Source organism: Notechis scutatus, chromosome 1 (assembly GCF_049901735.1).
Source record: "Notechis scutatus isolate UNSWTSFEM ecotype Mainland chromosome 1, rNotScu1.2, whole genome shotgun sequence".
NCBI lineage: Eukaryota > Metazoa > Chordata > Lepidosauria > Squamata > Elapidae > Notechis > Notechis scutatus.
Window position 1 is genome coordinate 65038053 of NC_142009.1, and position 20689 is coordinate 65058741.

General features: G+C 36.9%; 2 protein-coding genes across 10 annotated transcripts in view; one reads left to right on the forward strand and one right to left on the reverse strand.

Annotated features, from left to right (window-relative positions):
- LOC113420777 (zinc finger protein 318-like) overlaps positions 1 to 20689 on the forward strand; it is a 38678-nt gene that overhangs the window by 16590 nt on the left and 1399 nt on the right. Inside the window, exons 7-8 of one of the 2 annotated variants that reach the window (XR_003372093.2) lie at positions 621 to 724; positions 18740 to 18885. The gene's annotated coding sequence lies outside the window, so the exon portion shown is untranslated. Of the gene's footprint in view, positions 1 to 620; positions 4363 to 18739; positions 18886 to 20689 lie in introns of those variants that run through there. The other variant, XM_026680867.2, reaches the window with a different exon arrangement.
- Positions 8359 to 20689, reverse strand: part of ABCC10 (ATP binding cassette subfamily C member 10) — a 29464-nt gene continuing 17133 nt past the window's right edge. For all 8 annotated transcript variants that reach the window (XM_087966170.1, XM_087966145.1, XM_087966156.1 and 5 more), the window contains exons 13-22: positions 19722 to 19854; positions 18757 to 18940; positions 17759 to 18102; positions 17458 to 17627; positions 16594 to 16754; positions 13812 to 14065; positions 13399 to 13544; positions 12126 to 12223; positions 11451 to 11563; positions 8359 to 9671 (exon numbers count right to left, since the gene is read on the reverse strand). In XM_087966170.1, coding sequence (XP_087822296.1) covers positions 9542 to 9671; positions 11451 to 11563; positions 12126 to 12223; positions 13399 to 13544; positions 13812 to 14065; positions 16594 to 16754; positions 17458 to 17627; positions 17759 to 18102; positions 18757 to 18940; positions 19722 to 19854 — 1733 coding nt within the window. In that variant the 3' untranslated portion in view covers positions 8359 to 9541. The remainder of the gene's footprint in view (positions 9672 to 11450; positions 11564 to 12125; positions 12224 to 13398; positions 13545 to 13811; positions 14066 to 16593; positions 16755 to 17457; positions 17628 to 17758; positions 18103 to 18756; positions 18941 to 19721; positions 19855 to 20689) is intronic.

Here is a 20689-nt window from a genome sequence, read left to right on the forward strand (position 1 = left end):
ATTTTTGCTTATTCTGAAAGAGTGAAATTGAATTTTACTTGGGAATGATGCTCACAGTGCAAATGATAACCTCTTACACACTTGCCCAAATTTGCCCCATATGGCTGGAATTCAGGAATTCAGTGAACTACAGAAGTGGGAGGTATCCTATAGGTAATCACTCAGAGATGAGCCCCAAATAGAATTATTAGATAGCAGTACTAGCTTATTTGTCTTTTCTCCTAGTTTTGTTAAAAGTGGTCTCACGCTCAGTTTTGATCAGAACTTCACTGATACCAAAAGAAAGACAGTGCTTTAGATAAGATGATTTTTTTAAATAATGGCCTTCCTCTAGAAGAAAACAGTGATGTTTGAAAAGGATTATGTTGTAGCAAATGGGGATGAAAAAACAACAAATCCTTAGAAAATTACTGATGAAAACAAAAAAAGTTATTTTTGTGCAAACATAACCTTTTGTTTTCATCAGTAATTTTCTAAGGATTTGTTGTTTTGGTCATTCCCATTTGCTACAACATAATCATAAATGAATGAATTAATGAATTTGTGATACATAACTGTTAAGATCTTTTGTAATAAAATTCTATAGAGGATTTTTCTTATATAAATATATTTTTGTTTAGTCATAAGGAAGTGATTGTTTACCTGGAGTAAGAACAGAAACCAGCAGAAGAAAAATCCTAAAGGACTGTCCCATTCCTGACCTGACTAGAGGTTAGAAGCTGTGGTAAGGTTTTGAGATGAAGACTACAATTCTAGAGAATATTTTTATTCTGTCATGATTTCAAGCACTATATTTTATTCAGATTTATTTTATGTTTCAAGAAAAGTAAAAAAAAGTTAAGAAATTTTGTCTCTTGGCTCATTAAATATCAATATGATATATTTTATCAATGGCATCTCCTCAAAGAAGATAGTAAGTTCTATATTTTCTGAATAGCTGAAAGTTTCCTTAAATTAGAGATAATCTGAATGGTTACTGCAACTTAATTTTCAGGTTGCAATTATGAGAACATTTGATTAATTTTTGTTGATTGATTGCCACAGCTCTCAAAATGGATCTTTTAAGAACATTTTAAAAGAACACCGCATTATTCTATGAGTACATTGTATGGCATTATACTCTAAGAAAGAAGTCATAGTGGCATATTTATTTCCCTCTGGCCAGAAAAAAGTGTTTTTCTAAAAAAAAAACTTATTTCTTCCTAACATTTACAAACACAAATCTCCACCATTGGAAGCCTTCAGAAAACTTTAGTGAGTAAAACATATCTTCTCTGTTGTTTTTTTTAATGTTCTATTAGTTTTTGCTGAAACGTTCTTCACAATTTTAAGCTCAGCTCTAAGTAAATATTTAATCTTCCAGTAGGCTTTGGAGCATTTGGAAAACAAAACATGTCATAGAGCTTTGTTTTTACACTACTTCCTTGAATGTAATGTAAAGACAAACATGGAAATTTTAAGAAATTTTTAAAACAGATAAAGGAGATGGTTATTTTGAAAGATTTTTTTTTTTGGCAAAAGTGCTTTAAATACATTGGAATTAAATTAGCCAAAAGAACTACACATTTGTGGGAATGTTTCTTGTTTAGTATTAAAGAATGCATATAATTGGTGGATTGCACAAAACAAAAAATAACAGTAAGCCAGACTATGAAACTGATTGTAATTATAGAGTTGATGTTGAATATAATTAAGTGCTATTAGGGATGGAAGCACAAAAAGACAAAAATATAGGAAGCTTGCCTTTAATTTTCTCTTGTTTAAGACACTTTCATTTTTTGATTATAATATAATGATAACCATCAGAAAACAGCAAGAATGGAGGAGAGGAGAGGAGATCACTAGAACAACCTGCAGGAATTACACCAGGTTTGCTTCAGAAATAATTTTAGCAAATGGGCAAATAAGATAGAATCACCTGATACTAAATTGACAGCACTTAAGAAAAAAATAGATAAAAAACTTGTAAAGAGGAAAGAGGAGATGAAAGAAGAAGTCAGGATGATGGAAGGTGCTGTAACAAATGTCTGGAGAGATAAAACAAATCAACGACAAAGTATACATTTTAGAGAGAAGGACAGAAGTTCCTGAGGGTGTTGGAAAGAGAACTAGATAATCTGGCTATATTTGATTAGCAGAATACAAATTTGTTTTAGGACTTAGAGCAAGGCCATAGGATTCTAGTGAAGATATTAGAGAGATTATTAAAGTCCTGGCAATTTTTTGGGATTGGGCAAAGGAGTATATAGAGACATAAATTGATAAAAATGTATAGAATAAATTCAATCTTTGCAAGAACAAGAAATGTTCTAAGAGATGCTTTTGGCACTTTGTCAGGAAAAAAAAGGATTAAGTTTTGCATTAAATATTGGCAATATAGATATAGTTGCTCTTAAATTACTATCATAACTGTGCAAGAGAAAGGTGTATTTTTTTGACTGAGAGATTAAAACAGAAAAGGATCCTATTTTGATGGAACAAATTGGAAGATACAAATTTTACTTTTAAATAACAGAGATTTTAGTTGAATTCTGTCCAGGAGGTGTGGAAATTTCTAGAAAAATTCTAAGAAGAATTGAGATTCAAATGAAAGTGTCAAAGAAGACACAAAAACTGCAACTAGTCCAAGAGGAAACTGAAAGGGATGGTACTGGATTAGGTGTTACAAGTATTTTTTCTAATTTTTTCATGTGATTATGTATTACAAGAGATTAAAGTAAAATATAAATGTAGCAAATGCTCCCCAAAAGTTAAAAAAAGTCGTTATTTGAAAAAAAAAATAAAACAATATAATTTGGCTACAAAAGACACATATTGGAAAAGATATGGAGTTTTCCCTCTCCCTTCTCACAGTTTTTGAGACATGTTGTATGCACACATTTTTGAAAGAAGGATCTCTTGCTGTTTGGTTTGGATGAAAGAGTAAGTGTTCTTAGTGTTGAGAAATAAGGCTTTTGAGTTAAAAGGACATGACATGAGATCAAGTTGGCAGGGATATTTGTGATACAGTAAAGTTGAAGTTAATTGGATTTGAAAAATAATTGTTATTTATGCTATATTCAGAATGGAAGAGATACAAATCCAGGTTGTGCTCAAAAACATCTTCCTGGCTCTTAGCATAACAAACATCTTATAGACAAGAAATAATAGGCAAATAAATTTGGCTAATTTATTGTGAGATACTAATATTGTATTGGGAAGAATGTAAAATAAAGAACTAGTGGCAGAGGGACAATGGTTTTCTTATATACAATTACCAAAAAGATTTAAAGTAGATAAAAGAACATCATAAGGCTGAATTTGAAATAGAATTGTGTACAAATGATGAACACGTAATTGCTAAAAAGTGTAAACTTTTATTGAGATGTGAAATAGAAGAACAATTTCTGGAATGTTTGATAAAAGTGGACTAAAATTTTAATTATAAACAAATGAAACAATGGGAAAACATGTGGTTGAAAGGATTGAAATTTATACTATGTTATAATCTTAAAGATATTTTTTATACAATGATGTTTCATAAGTATATGTCACCTGAAAAATTGGACATGTGAACAAGAAGATACATTGTTGGTGGATATGTAAAAGAGCTGGAATATTAAGACTTTTCTTTTGGAATTGATGGTCAAACAATTGGAAAACAATCTTAGAAATTTGTTTTTGTACTTGATAAATGCAGCAAAGTTATTGTATGCACAAAAATAGAAAGATTCGGCATTACTCACAATGGAAGAATATTTGATAAAGACAATGGAACTTGCTGGTATGGCAAAATTGTTTAACGAAAAGACAATTTCTATGTTTACTGCGGACAAGAAACCCCTTACGGACTTTTTCTGCAAAAAGTAAACGTATGATTTGTGGTTTTTAATGATACATTATAGAAAGAATAGAATTAAATTGTAACTATAGAGTGAGAGTAAATTTATTAATGTAGCTATACAAGTAGTTCTCAACTTAAGATCACAATTGGGGCCAGAATTTCTGGTGCAGTCATAAGTCATCAAGTGACTAGACCAGATTTTATGACCATTTTTATGGTGGTCATAAAACAAATCATTGTGGTTATTAAGCAAAATCACATGGTTGTTAAACAAATTCAGCTTCCATAATTGTTTTTTGTCAGAAACCAACTGGGAAGGTCGGAAACCACAGTCACATGCTCATAGAATGCTGTATTTGGTCATAAATGTGAGACAGTTGCTAAGCGTCTGAATTGTGATCACATGATCATGAGGGTGGTACAATGGTCGCAAGTGTGATAAATAATTTTTTCAAGGCTATCATAACTTTGAATTGTTGTTAAATGAATGTCATAAGACATGTACTATCTGTAACTGCTATAAAGAAGATCGGAAGCTACTTTGTATCTTTTTTCTTTCTTTTCTACTTTTCCTTTCCCCCCTTTCTTGCACTTTTAACCTTTCTCTTTGATTTCTTTGTCTTTTTTTACATTTGCATTTGTTTTATTTTCCTTAAAATTTTTAATAAAATCACTCAAAAAATCTTGATTAAATTATTTTTTTTAACTACAGATGTAATTCATTAAAAATGTTAAAAGTGTCAGACTCTTAAGCAGTTGGAAACAGAAAAAAGTGAATTATCTGACTAAGTGAAATGTTTTTACAGCTGGATAAATCTACCAAATCCTACTATCTTCCGAAAACACAAAATTGGAGCTCTGTATTTGAAACTGGTAATATTTTTTTCTCACCATTTGAATGACACTACGATTTCACACTGAAAGGTCATGTAACACAGTTTGCAGATAAAGACAAAAATCTGTATCTGGATAAAAAGTATTAGTAACTAATTCCTATCTATTCACTAATCTGATGTATGTTCTTGGATTTTTAGTGAAAGTTAATAAATGGATATATTTTACTGAAAGAAACCAGATTGAATCTTTGAAGCATACAAATACAGCAATTGTGTTTCTAACTAATATTTGGACATCTCCCTGCATTTCCAAAAACAATCTTGATCCCTTTTTAATATGAAGAAAATGAAATAAATACCACCACCTGGTCATGCTGTAAGCCAGTCTGAAAGCATCAAGCAACATCTGATCAAGTGCTATCATTCTTCATAGAAAAGGATCTTTGGATGGAAATGGAAGTCATGCAGCATTGTTATGACCCAGATCACTAGGCAGAGACAGGCATCATTAGAGTCCTTTATTGCTCTGTTAACTTCCACAACAAACAGCCCTACAAGAGCTGGTAGGTCTCCACTACATACTTCCCTTAAGGGAGCCACCCTCAGTTCCACAAACACAAGCCAGTAAAAAACCAGTTTGCAAAGTCCAAAGAGAAAGTGCAAGTTCACGGGACAAGGCCAGAGTCAAGGTCCAAAGGGCAAGGCAATTCCACAGGGACAGGCAAGTCCACAAGGCAAAGCAAGTCCATGAGGCAAAGGCAAGGCCCAGACAAAAACGAGTCAAGGCAGTGTTTTTCCAAAGCTTGTGGTAGTGTAAGCCAAAGCGAACAATTGTTCCTGACAAAAGACAAAGTCCCTCAGCTTCTCCTTAAGTCTTCTGCTCTACTCTGTGCCCTTGGATTGAGTGGGGAGGGAGCTATTCCTCATCAGAGGGGATCTGCTGTCTCTCAGAACCACTGCCTGACTGGAGCTGATTCTCTGTGAGGGCAGGCAGCTCCAGTTGCCCTCAGCCCCTGGCCTCTCCAAACATTCCAAGGGAGATGTGCCATCCCTATCAGATGGTCCGGGTTCCAACTTTTCCTCCTCAGAACCAGGATCCAATGGCGCCATGACATAGGATCCAGAAAAGCTATATGGCATCAAAGAAAATCAATGGCAGGGAAAGGGACACAGGAGTTGAGGCCATGAACAAACAAGCAGCTGATTGGAGATCAAGATTGGAAGATGGCTGAGATAGTCAGGTAGCTCCTGAGGGCTAAAGTAGTAATTGGACTGTGCTCAGCCAAAGCTACAGCATACCTGGTGGATCTCTGTAGACCATAGTTTGTGAATCATGGCTGTGGTAACCTCTGCAGAAGCTAGTGTTGCCAGAAAATAAATTGTGAAAAGAATTATTTACAGATTTTGGATCTCATCTGGCTTATTTTTGGATTCCTGAGATTAAATGTCAGTTGATTCAGATTGCTGTATATCTAAGCCTTAAATATATAAATGATGGTTATCTCCTTCAGTTGTCAAATTATATTCCTTTGTTACTTTAAAGATAAAGGATCTGATTGAAAATAATGTCTACTGATGATGAATATGTGCACATCTAAAATAAAGGTAGGATACAGTTTTTGGGTGTTCCTGAAATTTACATGGAGAATCAATCTACATTTAGTTGAGAAGAAGCCAAAATTATTTTAACAAATATTTTATTTGCTAATATCTATACTAGCAAATAGATTCCTGTAATACATTTTGTAGAATTACCAATTTTTCTATAAAAGCAGTTCAAATTCTGCCTTTATTTTATTTTTTTTACTTTTATGAGATTAGTTATACTTTTAACCCTAGCATGAACTACTTCATCAACTGAAGAAGCTTCTTGGACGACAAGCAAAACATCTTCAAGGAAGAAACCAAGAAAGTCTAGTTGCTTTTTGAAAAGCACCTTTGGGACAACCATGACCTGGATGATTAAGAATCTCTACAGACATTCTTCAACTGAATGCTTCATTGGGCCTGAGAAATTTTACATACCAATTTGTGTAGATTGCTGCATCTGATAAAGAGCAAATAGGCTAGACCCATGTTTGGCTTTGCAAGTAAACATGGACCAGATTGTTAAGGGTGCCTGCATTTTTTTTTAAGGCAGGTATGCAAAGAACAGTAACTTTGGGCATTAGTCAAATCTTAAAGGTAATAATATTTAATATCTGGATATCACTGCAGAATTGTTAAGTATTGAGTATGAGAAATGCTGTAAAGCTCTCATATATTTGTCTAGAAACAATCATTTCCAAACTTCAGTTCACAAGTGTAAAGATTTCTAAAGTTCAGTGAACTACATATTAATGTTGATTTTTAAAGCTTTAAACACCGAACAATAAGGTTAAAACAGGAATTCTTCCTTTGCTTTTATGTAGGGGATTGAGATGGGCAATTAAAACTGCAATAAAATATTGGATTTATCTAAGTTTCTGTGGCTAGCTTTATGACCCCGGGAACATGTAAATTCAATTCTTAACCTGCAAGTTTCAAAATGAGAGATTATATTTCATCTCCCTGCTTTATCTCATTTTAGTCTTCTACAGTAGCAATAAATCAGCATTCCTCGGTCTATACTGGGCTGTATTTGAATATTTCTCTTTTTATTTTACTTATAAATAAAAAATAAAGTTGTATTAATTGATAAAAATGTTGACAAAAACAGGAATGGATCTTCTATAGAAGTTGTGAACTAGTGATTTGTTGGCAATGCAAAAAAAGTCTCTTGAGCTTAACATGATATGAACCCCCTAAACCAGGGGGGGGTCACAAGGTCCGGAGGCTGGATCCAGCCTGTGGGATGCTTAGATCCGGCCTGCGGAGTAGCCCTGGACACAGCGAAGAACTGGCCCGTGGTGTGTCTGCCAGCGAAAACTGATCTCTGTTTTCACTGGTAGAGGGTTGCAGGAGGCTGTTGAAGCTGAGCGCTCAGGCCACCCTGACATGATTGATGTCATGCTGGCCACACCTACCCTGGCCCTCCGAGGTCAAACAACCCTGATGCGGCCCTCAATGAAATCGAGTTTGACACCTTCCAACAAGCAAAGTCAATGGGGAAGCTGCAATCATGTGAGATTTCAACAATCTGCAGCAATTCACTTAATGACTGCACTGGAATTGATATAAGTCCAGAGCAGTCACCTAACATTTCACTTCGTGACCATGATGCTTAGCAATGGACTTGGTAGTTTCAATTGTACTTGGCAAATGAGGACTACCCGTAGTTACTAGGTGCTAAACCTTACCTTAATTTTTTGTTATTCTGCCAACAAAATTCATAGTGGATAATTTTTAAATTAATCAGTCTAAAGCAGGCCTATCAAACTGATGGCCCATGGGCTGCATATTGCCTGCGCAGGCCACACCCACCCCAGCTCTGCAAAGGCAAAAAGCATCATGATACGTCACGATCCGGCTCACAACACAATCGAGTTTGACACCCTTGGTCTAAAGGTTAAAGAAACCAATAACGAAGCTGTTCAGGCCACAATCATAAAAGTTTATCAAACCACTTTACTTAAAATGATACGTGGACCATCAGATTGCTTAAAGTTTCTGTCATGAGTCAAGCATAAATGTCATTTTATTTCATTTTGTGAAAGAATGAGCCGTCTTTGATCATCCAGATTGGTTTAATCTTTTTTGCAGAAAGAAAAACCTAGTACAAAGGAAGTTAGCTTTAATTTTGTGGTTTAGGTTACCAACAATTTTCTTCTACTTCTACCAGACTGCAACAGTGACATGCTTGATTCTAATTATTCTTATCTGCATCTCAATGTGTATTTCCAGAGACCAAAGCCCCTTTCTCTTAAAAGACAAATATACAGGATAACAGAGCACTTTTGTCAGGATTCCAGCAATCGCTCTAATTAAATCATGATCTCAAGCCAAACTTCCAAAAACTTCAAAGGATTCATTAGAGGTGACATACTAGCACTGCCCTGTATGAAGCCAACTCTGGCATACGTAATTTACAGTCACCTGTGACCCTGTTTCCCCCCTCCCACCTGGGTGTCTCATAACCAGATTCTCCAATTGAGCACGTTCTCGGGCTGGGTGTCATCCACGTTCTCCAATTAAACATATTCGTGGGTAAAATCTCTGGTATTTTAGTTACAATCTTTTAAAGATAAGAGTTCAATGTACTTTCGCTTCTAAACTGCTGCACTGCTCTTCCAGATTTCCTTCCTCCCCCCCCTCTTTTTTTATGGCAACTACTAAAACAGGCATAGGAATGTTTAATGAGTTGACAACATTGTCTTCTGGATGATCCCACTGGAAAGAGAGTCTGAATCATAGCGTATCTGTTATGTGAATGTCTTGAGAATCTTAGTACAAACATGGTGTGCTATTAGTGAAACTTAAAAATAAAAGCAAGCTTTACTAGTAAAAAAATGAGAATTGTTTCATTTTTATTTGTAAGAAAAGGTCATATATATATATATACCCAAAGAAGTGAAATGCAAGATAGAGAAGAAAAGTTGTAAAGGTGGTGGATCTGACTTGAGTCTGAAGCAGCAGACAGTACCTGGGATTAAGAATCTTAACTTAAACTGCTTTGAATCATTTTTGCTGACTGCATTATGATAAATGGATAATATCCAGCTTTTTTAAAAAAATATCTTGCTGATGGGACTAATTTTCATGACAACTGAGTGGAAGTGAAATTAGCAAAATGAAAATGGAGGATAACACATTTCCTGTGTTCTTTTTGAAACTCTAAAGTCAATGGGTGTATCTGAAGGTTTCAAGATTGGCTTGTGGCTGAGGACCTTATTGTAGACGGGAAAGCTTGCAGTGATGAGGTATAATCAATTCAAGTCTGAGGATGTCCACTGGAAAGTTATTGCTATCCACAGTGTAGAAGGTGCTGGAACAAAGAGTCCTGTTTCTGGCTGAGTATAGCAGGCGAATCCAGCTCTGCCACCCGCCCAGCATTCATCACCAACACTCGGTCTGAGTCCAGGATAGTGTTCAACCTGGTAGAAATAAACACAATAGCATAGGCAGAGTACCCCAGATATGCATTTGAATACTCCTCTTAATATCAGACAGTGATTTTGCAGACAGTGGATGAGGTGACCTTTTTTTTTTAAAAAAAAGATTGTTACAAGGCTCAAATGATACATTCTGGGAACAGGTTTAACCAGTTCTTTTGTTGTTCATGTGAATTAGAGTTTTTGCCTATGTTTTTATTTGTTGAAGAGGACACTATTGAAAAGATTTTAAAGACAAAGAAGAGCAGTCCTGTATTAAACCAATGGCGTCTACAGGTCAGAGTGTCAAGTTCGAAAAATGCTTAAACTTCTTGTGACTATTATCGGTTTTCAATTTGCCAAAGAACTAGGGGGAGGGAAGGGGGAGATGGAATGCAGAGGCCCCAGACTTCAACCGTGAGAGTCAATTCTTCTGAAGGTGGTAGCCAAGACATGAACTATTATCAAAACAAAAGAATGCTTCCTAACTGGACAACGTGACCTGTTGCATGGGAGGAGAGGTGAAACCTATTTCTTAACTACACAAGCTTGCGTGGGAAAATTAGAGTTGTTTTTGCTTTCTTCAGTGCCAAAACAATGTATTCAATAAAGTTTTTCTTTTGGGATTTTAAAGTTCCTGAAAGTGCCTGCTTTTCTTGGGTTCGTTAGTTGGACGGTTCTATTCCCAAGTAGGCACCAGATCTGTATAAAAGCATTACAATATTGACAGTAACTCTAGACATGTCACTAGAAGGCAAAATCATGAAACTCTGTCTCATTTAACTTTGGCTATGTCATGGGGAATTCATTGGAGAAAGTAATTATGTTTGGAAGAGTTAGTGGTAAAAGGAAACCAGGCTGATAAAGAACATGGTGGCTGAATGCAATCAAAGCTAACATCGGCCAGAGCATAGAAATACTCTTAAGTAGTATAAGATCGGAAGATTGGAAAGACCTGGCTTATAAAATCGCCAAGAGTCAGACTCGACTAAATGGATAACATCATCATCATCATCATTGGCAGTAAAATATTCTCCGTGTGAAATCTTTTTCACATGTACTCTGGAGCAGGATCTACACTGGCACCATTTTCAGGTATGAGGCAGGACAGGTAATATTTATTCAAAATACGATTGCTGCTCATTGGGCTTATGCTATAAATTGCATTGTTCATCTATTTTTCAAATGTGAATATGAGGCAGAGATCAATAGAATAATGGGAATTGATGGGAAAAAATGAGGTAGTTTTAGGGAGATTGTTTGTGTTTAAAAAAACATAATAGCACTGTAATTGATGGTCACAACTATTGCTGTGTGTATTGGAGTTTTATCTGTAGATGCAGATATGTGAAGACCCAGTTTAAAATGTTTGAAAAATATGAAAATGTTCCCATGTGCCAATTTCAGACAGCTTTAAAAACAGAAAACTAAATTTCTCTTGGTGTCTATGGCTGCCCAAATCTATTCTAAGACAAGCTTTAGTGCAGCCTGATCTGGAAATCACTTCCCTCAATCAAGAGATACCAAGATCAGACAGAAGCACTCAAAAGCAATGCTGGCAGGGAAAAACTTGAATTTTGAGGGAAAGCAGCATTAAGCAGTTGGCCTGCGTGTCAGTGTCATGGTGAATAGTTGAACTATTGGTGTAGAAACATCCTTCAAGATATTCAGCATAACTCATGATTTTTGGTCAGTCGCTACCAGCAATATACTGTATAAGAAGGTTTTTTTTCCAGTTATACAGACTGAAGAGCAGAGGCTAAAGAAGAAATAAAACATTACCTGTGGGCAATAGTTAAAACAGTTTTATCTGCAAATCGCTGGCGAATGGTCTGCTGGATGAGTCTGTCTGTTTTCTGATCAATACTTGCTGTGGCTTCATCAATGCACAGAATCTATGATTGAGACAAAATAGAAAAGATTATTCCAATACAAGAAGAAACAGATGGACGCCATTTCTGTGAATAGAAACCTTTTGGCATACAAAGCAAGGACCCACTAAGTCCAAATGTGGACAGCTAGGTACTTCTGGAAAATTTCAAATCATGAAGACAAATAGTCCTTTTGGTTTTGCTCTTGATTTCAACCTAAGCAACTTCTCTCCTGTGGAAATTCCATTTAGATATCATGGATCTGTAACTCATGAACAGAATCTACATTTTGTAGCAACAATTACATTAATTGCAGAGTAAAGAAAATTACGTTTCTTGAATCTTGTAGCTAATCTTGAATTACACCTTTTCTACCTAATTCTCCATATATATATAGGTTTGTAAACCTGCATAATGCCCTTTAATTACTTTTTTCCTAATTAAAAGTCCAGAGCAACCTAACCTTTCTTCTCTGTAGGACAGATACTCCAAACTTTCTTCAGCTTTTCCAGCTCCAAGATAATGGTTTTGACACCTTCCAAGTAAGGCAGGATGCATAAAGAAAAAAAAAATGACCACCACTCACCTTCGCTTGAGTCAAGAGGGCCCTTGCTAAACAAACCAGCTGCCTCTGCCCTACTGAAAGACTCTTTCCTCTCTCTTTCAGCTCATAATCCAGCCCACCTGCATAAAGGAATAAATGTGAGACTAAAATTTTTGTACTAGTTCATTTGCACTTGAAGCTCAAGAGAGAGAAAACCGAGTTACAGCAACTAAGTGATGACAGTATGTGATCAGTGAAAAATTCCTTTACTACAACCTCCCTTTAGAACATGTGTTCTGAACTGGAGTTGTGATGCAGGTCACTCCTACCTAGTTATCCACACAACTCCCTAATGCAAATGAATGAAGCTCAATCATTTCATGGGAGGAAAGCTGAATTCTCTCCAAATTGATAAGGAAAACTATTCACCGCTTCAGAAATGAAATGGGGAGAGGGGAAAACCATACCTACAGCATAGAGAATAAAATAGGAAAAACTACAGTAACCAGAGAATGTACATGCATGTTTGCTAAGCAAACACAAGCTTAAACAGAGCCCATACACACAAGTGCAAGTAAAGCACATATACAAAGGGAAAAATATTAAAGAGTATTAAATACACAACACAGAAAGCATCCAGACATATTGCAATTGGCCATATCTTATGTCAGTCATGTTGGGTTTTTAACTACTACACTTTTTAAACATTTCAGAAATAACAGCCCCACCCCAAGTAGGAGTCTCCTATCAAGATTCTTGACATCTTTTCTTAAATATTTTACCAGCAGACTGAAGTACCAAGTATTTTATGCAAAAGTGAGAGAAACCCAGAGAGGGAAAAAACAACAACACTAAAACAGAAAGTGAAAAAAGTTGAACAAGTAGCTCTTCCTCAATGATTAGATTTCTGGATATGAGGGCAAAAGAAAATAGTCCATATTTATGACGTGATAACAAGTTTGTGAAGAACAATTTGTTCTGCTGCTTGTCTACTATAGAAAGTGAGGGAGTGAGAGGAAAAGAGGGAAGGAAGGGTGAAGAAGTAGGAAAAAGATCTGGCCTCAGACTTTTTTGATTTTAGCTCCATCCAACACCATCTTGATACATTTTTCTGAATAAAGTTCACCACCTTAAGTTCAAAATATATCATTCTGTGGCTGCTTGAGAATCTACAACCCTGTGGTTATTAATTTATTTTCTTTTTTTTACCACTCTGATCAGTTTTCCCACACCTCATAATCTGAAGGATGGTTTATTAGGCTTTTGCTGCCCTTCGCTCCAGCAGCTCCTTTTTCTACCCAAAGCAAAGACTCACCCATCTCTGTAATTAATGTGTGCAAGTGGCATTGCTCCAAAACTTGGTGCAAGTCATCATCCGTGTGTTGCTGCTGGGGATCTAGATTCTCACGGAGTGTCCCACTGAACAAAAAAGGGTCCTGGGGAATTATGGCCAATCTAGACCTAAAAAGAAGACAGCAGGAAATAATAGCAAGCACATACCTAATACATTAAACAACCCTTTTACTGTCTCCTTAAATTGACTTCTCAAATGGATGCAAAAGAGTTTGAGGAACATTGGCATCACCACTGACAAACTGAGGCACACTTAAGTGGTTTAATCTGTCACCGCAAAGTTTAAGCATGATTAAGCTTGAGAATCATGGTATCAACAGCTGAAGGACTAATAATCCCTGGAACCTCGAGCCACTATTGTTGAAAATGACTCACCTTAGCTTCTTCAAGCTTACAGAGCAGTGGTCAATACTGTCTAGGAGGATGTGTCCACCTCTGAGTTCCACCATGCGGAAAAGAGCCAGGAAAAGAGTGGATTTGCCAGACCCTGTACGTCCAACTATCCCTATTTTTTCCCCAGGATAGATAGTGAAGGTAACCCCATCCAGGGCATTGGGTAATTCTGGCTGATAGCCTAATATTACTTGTTGAAATTCCATATGCCCTCTAACTGGCCAGTTTGGGGAAACCTTGAAGGAAGAAAAAACAATGTTAGAAATGAGCAGAAATAACTACCATCTAGTGTAGAGTTTTCTGATCAATTACTTAATATCACCAGTAGAAATACAGCAAATCAAATTTTAGAGTACCATGTAGTAATGATCACTGCAATTATTATTTTGAGTTCTTCTCACTCTAGATGTGATAGTCTAGAGATCCTCTGCCCTCTTGGCACCAACTACTATTCTACTGAACTGCCCTTGTTGCAGTCTTCAAAATGATGGCGTGGGCTTCATTCCTAGCATGAGCTTTACTCCTAGAATGGAACCCTACTTTCCTGTGCTCTTCAGCAATTTACCAAGACGAATCCTTCATGCAAGATACTCTACACAGAACGTAGGAAATCTGCCTCAAGAGATTAATTAAAATCCTCCCCTCTTCAGTGTGTCTGTTTTTACCCTCCCTTCCCCACTTCTCTGACTCCAAATTATGCTTATTAAAACGAAGTGAGTTTGGAAGAGTGGAAAAGATACTGGACATGTGAGTTCACCTTCACCTGTTTTTTACGGTCCTTCAAGAACACCAATTGCTTTTGGGAGTTTCCGGTTTGTCGGCTTCGCGAGCGGTAGGGATTCGCGGCTGCGCGATCCTGCCGCGCTAGCCGTTTTGGGGCTTCGACCCGGACGGGTGCGGAGCAAGGCTGCCCTGCAGGGGTAGCTGAAGGTAAGGGGATCCGGAGGAAGGGTTTGGGGTGTTGCAGACCCCTCCCTGGCCGGCAGAACCCCCTGTTACCAGGACGGTGCAGCGGCGGTCCGTAATGGCCGCCACAAAGAAGTTGACAGCCGGGCAAGTATGCGCAGGAGGAAGAAGAGAAAGTTATTGAAAGTAAAAGTTCTTCTTGGTCGACCCAGGGCTTTGAGATTTATTTAATTTAATTCCTGGAAAAGATGGTTTTCTGATGATTTCTTCCACAAGAGAAAAAAAAAGCGGCTGTTTTGAGGTGCTGAAGGGAAAGTTTACTCTCCCTCCCGACGGAATTAAGCCGGAAGGGAGAGGATAAAGAAAATATATAAATTTGGATCTTGTTGGAGGAGATGCCTTGAAGACTTGAGGACAGAAATACAATCTTAATAAGGCTTTAAAATATAGACTTGGATTCTTTTTTTTTTATTTGTTTGATACCACCCTGGAAGAGGAAGGGGGAATTTTGGCTTGCTTGGATTTATTGAGGATTGTGGATTTTGGGATTGTTTTGCCTTTCTCTCGGAATATTTGGTTGGTGTAAGAAGAAAGAGGAATAAAGAAAAGAAAAGACTTATTTATAATGGCTTTCCTTTTTGAAGACCTGAGGGATGAATATGAGCAAACAAAAGCAATCTGCAAAGATGGCATGGAAAAAGCTTTTCTATTTCTAGAAATGGCGCTGGTCAATTACCAACAGACAATGGAACAGATGGAAATGGAAGAAGAACAACAAGGAAGAGACGAAGACGCCATCTTCATTGAATTCCAAAACTTATCTAAGGAAGAAGGAAGGAAGAGAGCAAGGAAAATGAAGGACTTAAGATCTAAAAAAACATTTGAGAAAGAGAAAATATGATGCAAAGTAAATATAATGATAACAAACAAGAGAAAAGGGGAATGCAACAGAGAAGGGATCCCAGCAAGGCAGAGGTTAGAAGAAGAAGGGGGTAGGAAGATTTGGTGGGGAAGAAAGAAAGGGAAAGGCGGAGAAAAGCCTCAAAGCTTTAAAATTGGATGGGAGAAGAGGGATTTTTTTAGAGATAAAGGATGAAATATAATTTTCTGTAAGAAAGATTCTGCTAAGGTACAGAAGATGGTATTGTAACATTTATATTTGAAATAGTAAATTAGAATGCTTTAAGATTTAATAAGAAATTAAAATGTTGAAGTTTTTATTAATGATTGATTTTTAAAATGTAATAAAATATCGAAGGAAAGGAGGATACAATGTATTTAAACATTTTTGGTGGATAGAATGTACCAAGCAGAACCAAATTGGGTATTTGTTATGTTGAATGTTAATTTTACTAACTTAGGGGAGGATAGAAAGGCATCATACTCTGATTAGTGATTTCAGGAGAAATTTTTTCTTTTATTATAAGAAGAGATAGAGGGATAAATGAATGGGCAAAAGATACAATTTAATGATTTAATTAAGATGGATTAAATAAGATAGAAATGTGAAGAGTGATATGTGTTATTATTTTAGCCCATGCAAAGAGAGGTAACTGGGGCCAAGGTACTTTACTAAAAGATTTTTTTTATGTTTGTTTGTGTTTGTTTGTGTTTTATGAGAATATTGGGGAAATTATTGTAGAAAAACAGGGAAAGATTCAATATGTAATGATTTGTTTGTTGTTGAAACTTTTAATAAAACTTGTTTTAAAAAAAAAAGAACACCAATTGCTTTTCATAAAAGCAAAGACAACCCAAAGCAATCGCTACATTTGCATTACACGAAATCGAATACTCCACATCTTAATAAACAAATCTCTCCCATGATTTTTAGAGCTGCAAAGCAAGGAAGCCTTACCGGAAGCAGTTCCTCCTGAGGTTCTATGGGAATTTCTGTGGCATATTCTTCAGTCCGTTCCACGCTCACCATCATGGTCTCTGTCTGAGTGAAGCTGGTGATGAGTCCTGACAGCAAGTTTGTAACAGATAGAGCATAGGAGAGAGCCAAACCCACAAGACCTGGAAGGGCAAAAAAAAAAAGGCAAAACAAACCAGAAAGCTACTTTCTGAGAGAAAGGAAGCAAAGGACTAGTGATGGCAATTTATCTCCCAAATGAGGCGAAGGACTGAAAGGTGCCAATGGGTGAAGAAAAGTTTTATTTGGAACTGCTGAAGTGATTCTGATACTTAGTATCATAACTTTTTTTTTTTTTTTTTTTTTAGAAATAATGATCCAGAATGTGGTCTTTCCTTTTAGACACATTACGGTTGTAAGATAGGAACTGCTTATTGGAGGTTACACATCTGAAGAATACCTTCAGTTTAAGACAGTTGGTCTAACTTTATAGAGATGATTAGAAAGAGAAGCCTGCCATGCTGAAAAAAAAAAAAGGTTCCAGTAGTTCACTGCACTTTACCTGTTCTCACCTGGACTTCATTTGGCTGCAATATTATTTTTTTCTTCCTTTAAAGGAAAGATAAACCACTTGCCTGCCTACACATAAAATGCATGCTGATTGTATGAACAAAAACTACTTTTCATTTCTTTTTCAGCATTCTTGGTACTATTATCCTTTCTACAGAGAAGGGAGAAAAATCCAGAATCCATATCTACTATCAGTGAAAGGAACAGTATTGTGAGCTAAAGAAAGAAAAATGAGTGGGCAAGGATGGCATAGATGATGGTGGTGCATCCTGCAGAGCCCATAATTCTATAGCTCACCTGGATCACCCAGTTTCCTCTGGTGTTGGATGATGGCAATTCCTGCAATGGCAGTAACCACAGCAACTCCAATCATCTGCAGCCGAATATCTAACCATTGCATTGCCGTATTGCTGGCAAAACGGCAACGCTGGTTCAGTTCCAGCCGTTCTTGATTCTCTCTCTCAAACCTAGACTGGGTTAAGCCCAAAGATTAACATTAGGAAGAATTTCTCGTGCACTTATCAACTTTTGAAACAGCTCTTACTTAGCCACTTTTCAGGTCAATTTATACTTCCACCAGCTGAAGAGAAAAACTCACCTGCCAGTCACCCTGGTTGCCCGGATAGTGTTGAGGCCTGTCAAGGTCTCTGAAAAGTGAGTGTAAATAGGCGACAAGGTGAGACTGTAGAGACGCTTGAGTTCACGAGAGGTACGTCGATAATAAAGCTGGATGAAGTAGTAGATGGCCACCAAGGGCAGTAAGACTAGCCCAATCCAAGGCAACCCATAGGTTATCATCACCAGCATGCCCAGCAGTCCAAAGATGTTGGCCAGGAAGATGTTGAGAATAAAAGGAAGACTATCATCCACACAGTACAGATCTGAAGAGAAGCGATTAAGAATACGACCTGTTGGTGTGGTATCAAAGAAGGTCATGGTAGCCTGGCAATAGAGGGGAAAAAAATAGTAAGAAGGCTACAGGCTTTTGGAATATTAGAATGTATTAGAAATATCCCAGTGTATTTGCAATACTATATTCTTTTTAGTCTCTCTGCAGTCCCACATAGGACTAATATCTTTTTTAAAAAAAGCAACAACACTCTCATAAAATAGGACTATAAGGTCCCATTGATACTTCGTGATGTATTTATTAAACAACGTTGTTCAATGGTCAGTCTGTGGGATCATGTGAAAGCAGACTAAATTCAAAGAGGGATCATGTGACTCATCTAAAAACAAGATGTCTAAATGTCCACTTCTAAAAGTCTTGCTGGTTAGCAAAATCAATCATTTCAATTATTTATTTTTTATATAGCACAAGGAGCTGCAGGGAGCTCTGACAACATTCCGAGATAAGCAAGGATTCCGAAAATCCCCCAAAAGGGCCAATACTTTTCCCCGGAACTGTAGAGACAATATGCTATTATTACAATACAACAATCCTATTATCTAATGTTTTCCTACTATGTGTAAAATAACAGGACAATTCATTTTCAAAAATCTAAATGTTTGAAAAAATCCCATTATTTTTAAGTCTCGATTTTTATCCTCCTCCCTTGTTCCTCCTTTTTCCAAACAGGGCTCCCAGGTCATTACCTTCATCACCCGTCTAAGCAGTCGGTTGTGAATGACAGTTGCGGCATGGATGGTGCCACAGGCGAAGAGAAAGGCCCGCAGGATGGTGAAGACTGAATTTACCCCAGCAATGCAACCATAAACAGTCAGGTAAAAATTCACATCCAAAGTGCTATTTGAAGAAATGGAGCTCAAGACTGGAGAACTAAAAAGACAGGTAAAATCAGTTTGGATTGGAGTATTCAGGTCAGCTCTCCTCCCTGTTTTGACCAAATGCAATAACTCTCCCAGGAGGGCTGGAAGGGAGCTTCCTCCCACCAACAGCACTGAACACCTCCTACTTTTAGTCCCCATGAGAAGGAAGAATTGCTCCACCTTCGCTTTCTTATATCAGTCTGGCATTCAGGTTCAGGCCTAGGAGCTTAAGGGAATTATACGTTCGCTCGAATCTACTCGCTTCAGGGACTGAGGTCAATCCCAGGTTTTGGCCAATTGCATTATCTAATCTTTTCTACCTTTGAAGACATCTGAAAGATTCGGTCATCTGTTTATAGGGGAACTTGCAACAAATGGAAAAATGATTACTCGAATCCTATACAATAACTGGTCATTCCAATCCCCTCCACTGAAAACATGCCAATTCCCATCAGGTTTCAACAAATATGGTGCTCCCGTCCTATTCCTTTTGCTCTGCCTATGCACAGCCAGCAGCTGTTTAGCTAATATTCAGCTTCTTAATCATAGTAAGAAATGCCTTCACAAAATATTTGTTTAAAAAAATGCATGGGTCCTTCCATATTCTGTGTAATGGGGGCTCTGAGGTTTTCCCTTCTGCATTCCCAATTCACTCCTAACTTCCAGAGGCAGTTTGTGAGGAAGACAAAAACAAAAGTGTCAAGAAGAGAAAGAATCTGATTCAATAGCATGTATGTTTGGGCAGTAAGCAGATGCAAATAAAATATAGCCAAGCTCTTTGATTGACGTACATGAGTCCCTCATGGGAGAAGAGCAGCAGAGATGAAGAAGGAAGGGCTGCCAAGCTGCTGATGGAGTTATTTTCAGTATGAGGTAGGCTGGATATCCAGTTTGAGAGCCACCAATCGGAAATATTCCTAGAAGCTGCAGAAATGGGTGTCAGTGAGTGAGGCTTTATTTATTTAAACAAAAGTTAAGCCACATGACTTTGAGGTAGAGAACTCTCCACAAAGCAACTCCTCCTGTCCATTTTAATATAATAAAGAGGCCCTATGAAAGCACTTTTAATGTGACTCTACAAACTGTTTGAATAAATGCTGAATAGGCCATATTAGAAAATAATTATTATTTTTCAGTTGTGTTATAAGTGTAAGTAGATTTGAGTTGTTTGATTAAATAGCATAGAAACCACACTAATAAACAAATATGTGCATGCCACAAATAAATTACCTTATATGAAAATTAAATTTTAGCAACAACCTTTTCCTAAATTACGTGGAACTTTGTGGAAGCCTGTGGCTTAATCAGATGTGCTCAGATAACAGGGTATCATTTATTTCTGGTATCTCTAAACCAATCCACACAATGGGTTCCCTGGAAAGAGGCTGGAGAATCAAAATTTTCCTATAGATTATAAAGCTCATTGTTAAATGCAAAAGTTGCCAGTAAATCACTATTACCACAAAGGCTTAATAATTATTGTTTAAAACAAGAAACTTCAAACTTGAGAATTGCAATTTCTCTCTCTCTTTGATGGCTTATATATTTATAGTCTGTACAACTCCCAAACAATTGTAGGTGGCTTACAATCAAAAGACCAATTCCTAAAAAAAATTTTTTTACAACAGACAAGAAAAGCAAAGTACAAAAAACCAAAAGACAAAGCAAAAAAGTAGGGGGAGGGGGAATTCCACAATCATCTGTCCCCGATGCTTGGAAGAACTATGAAGTCTTCAACAATTCTCATGAATGATGCAAA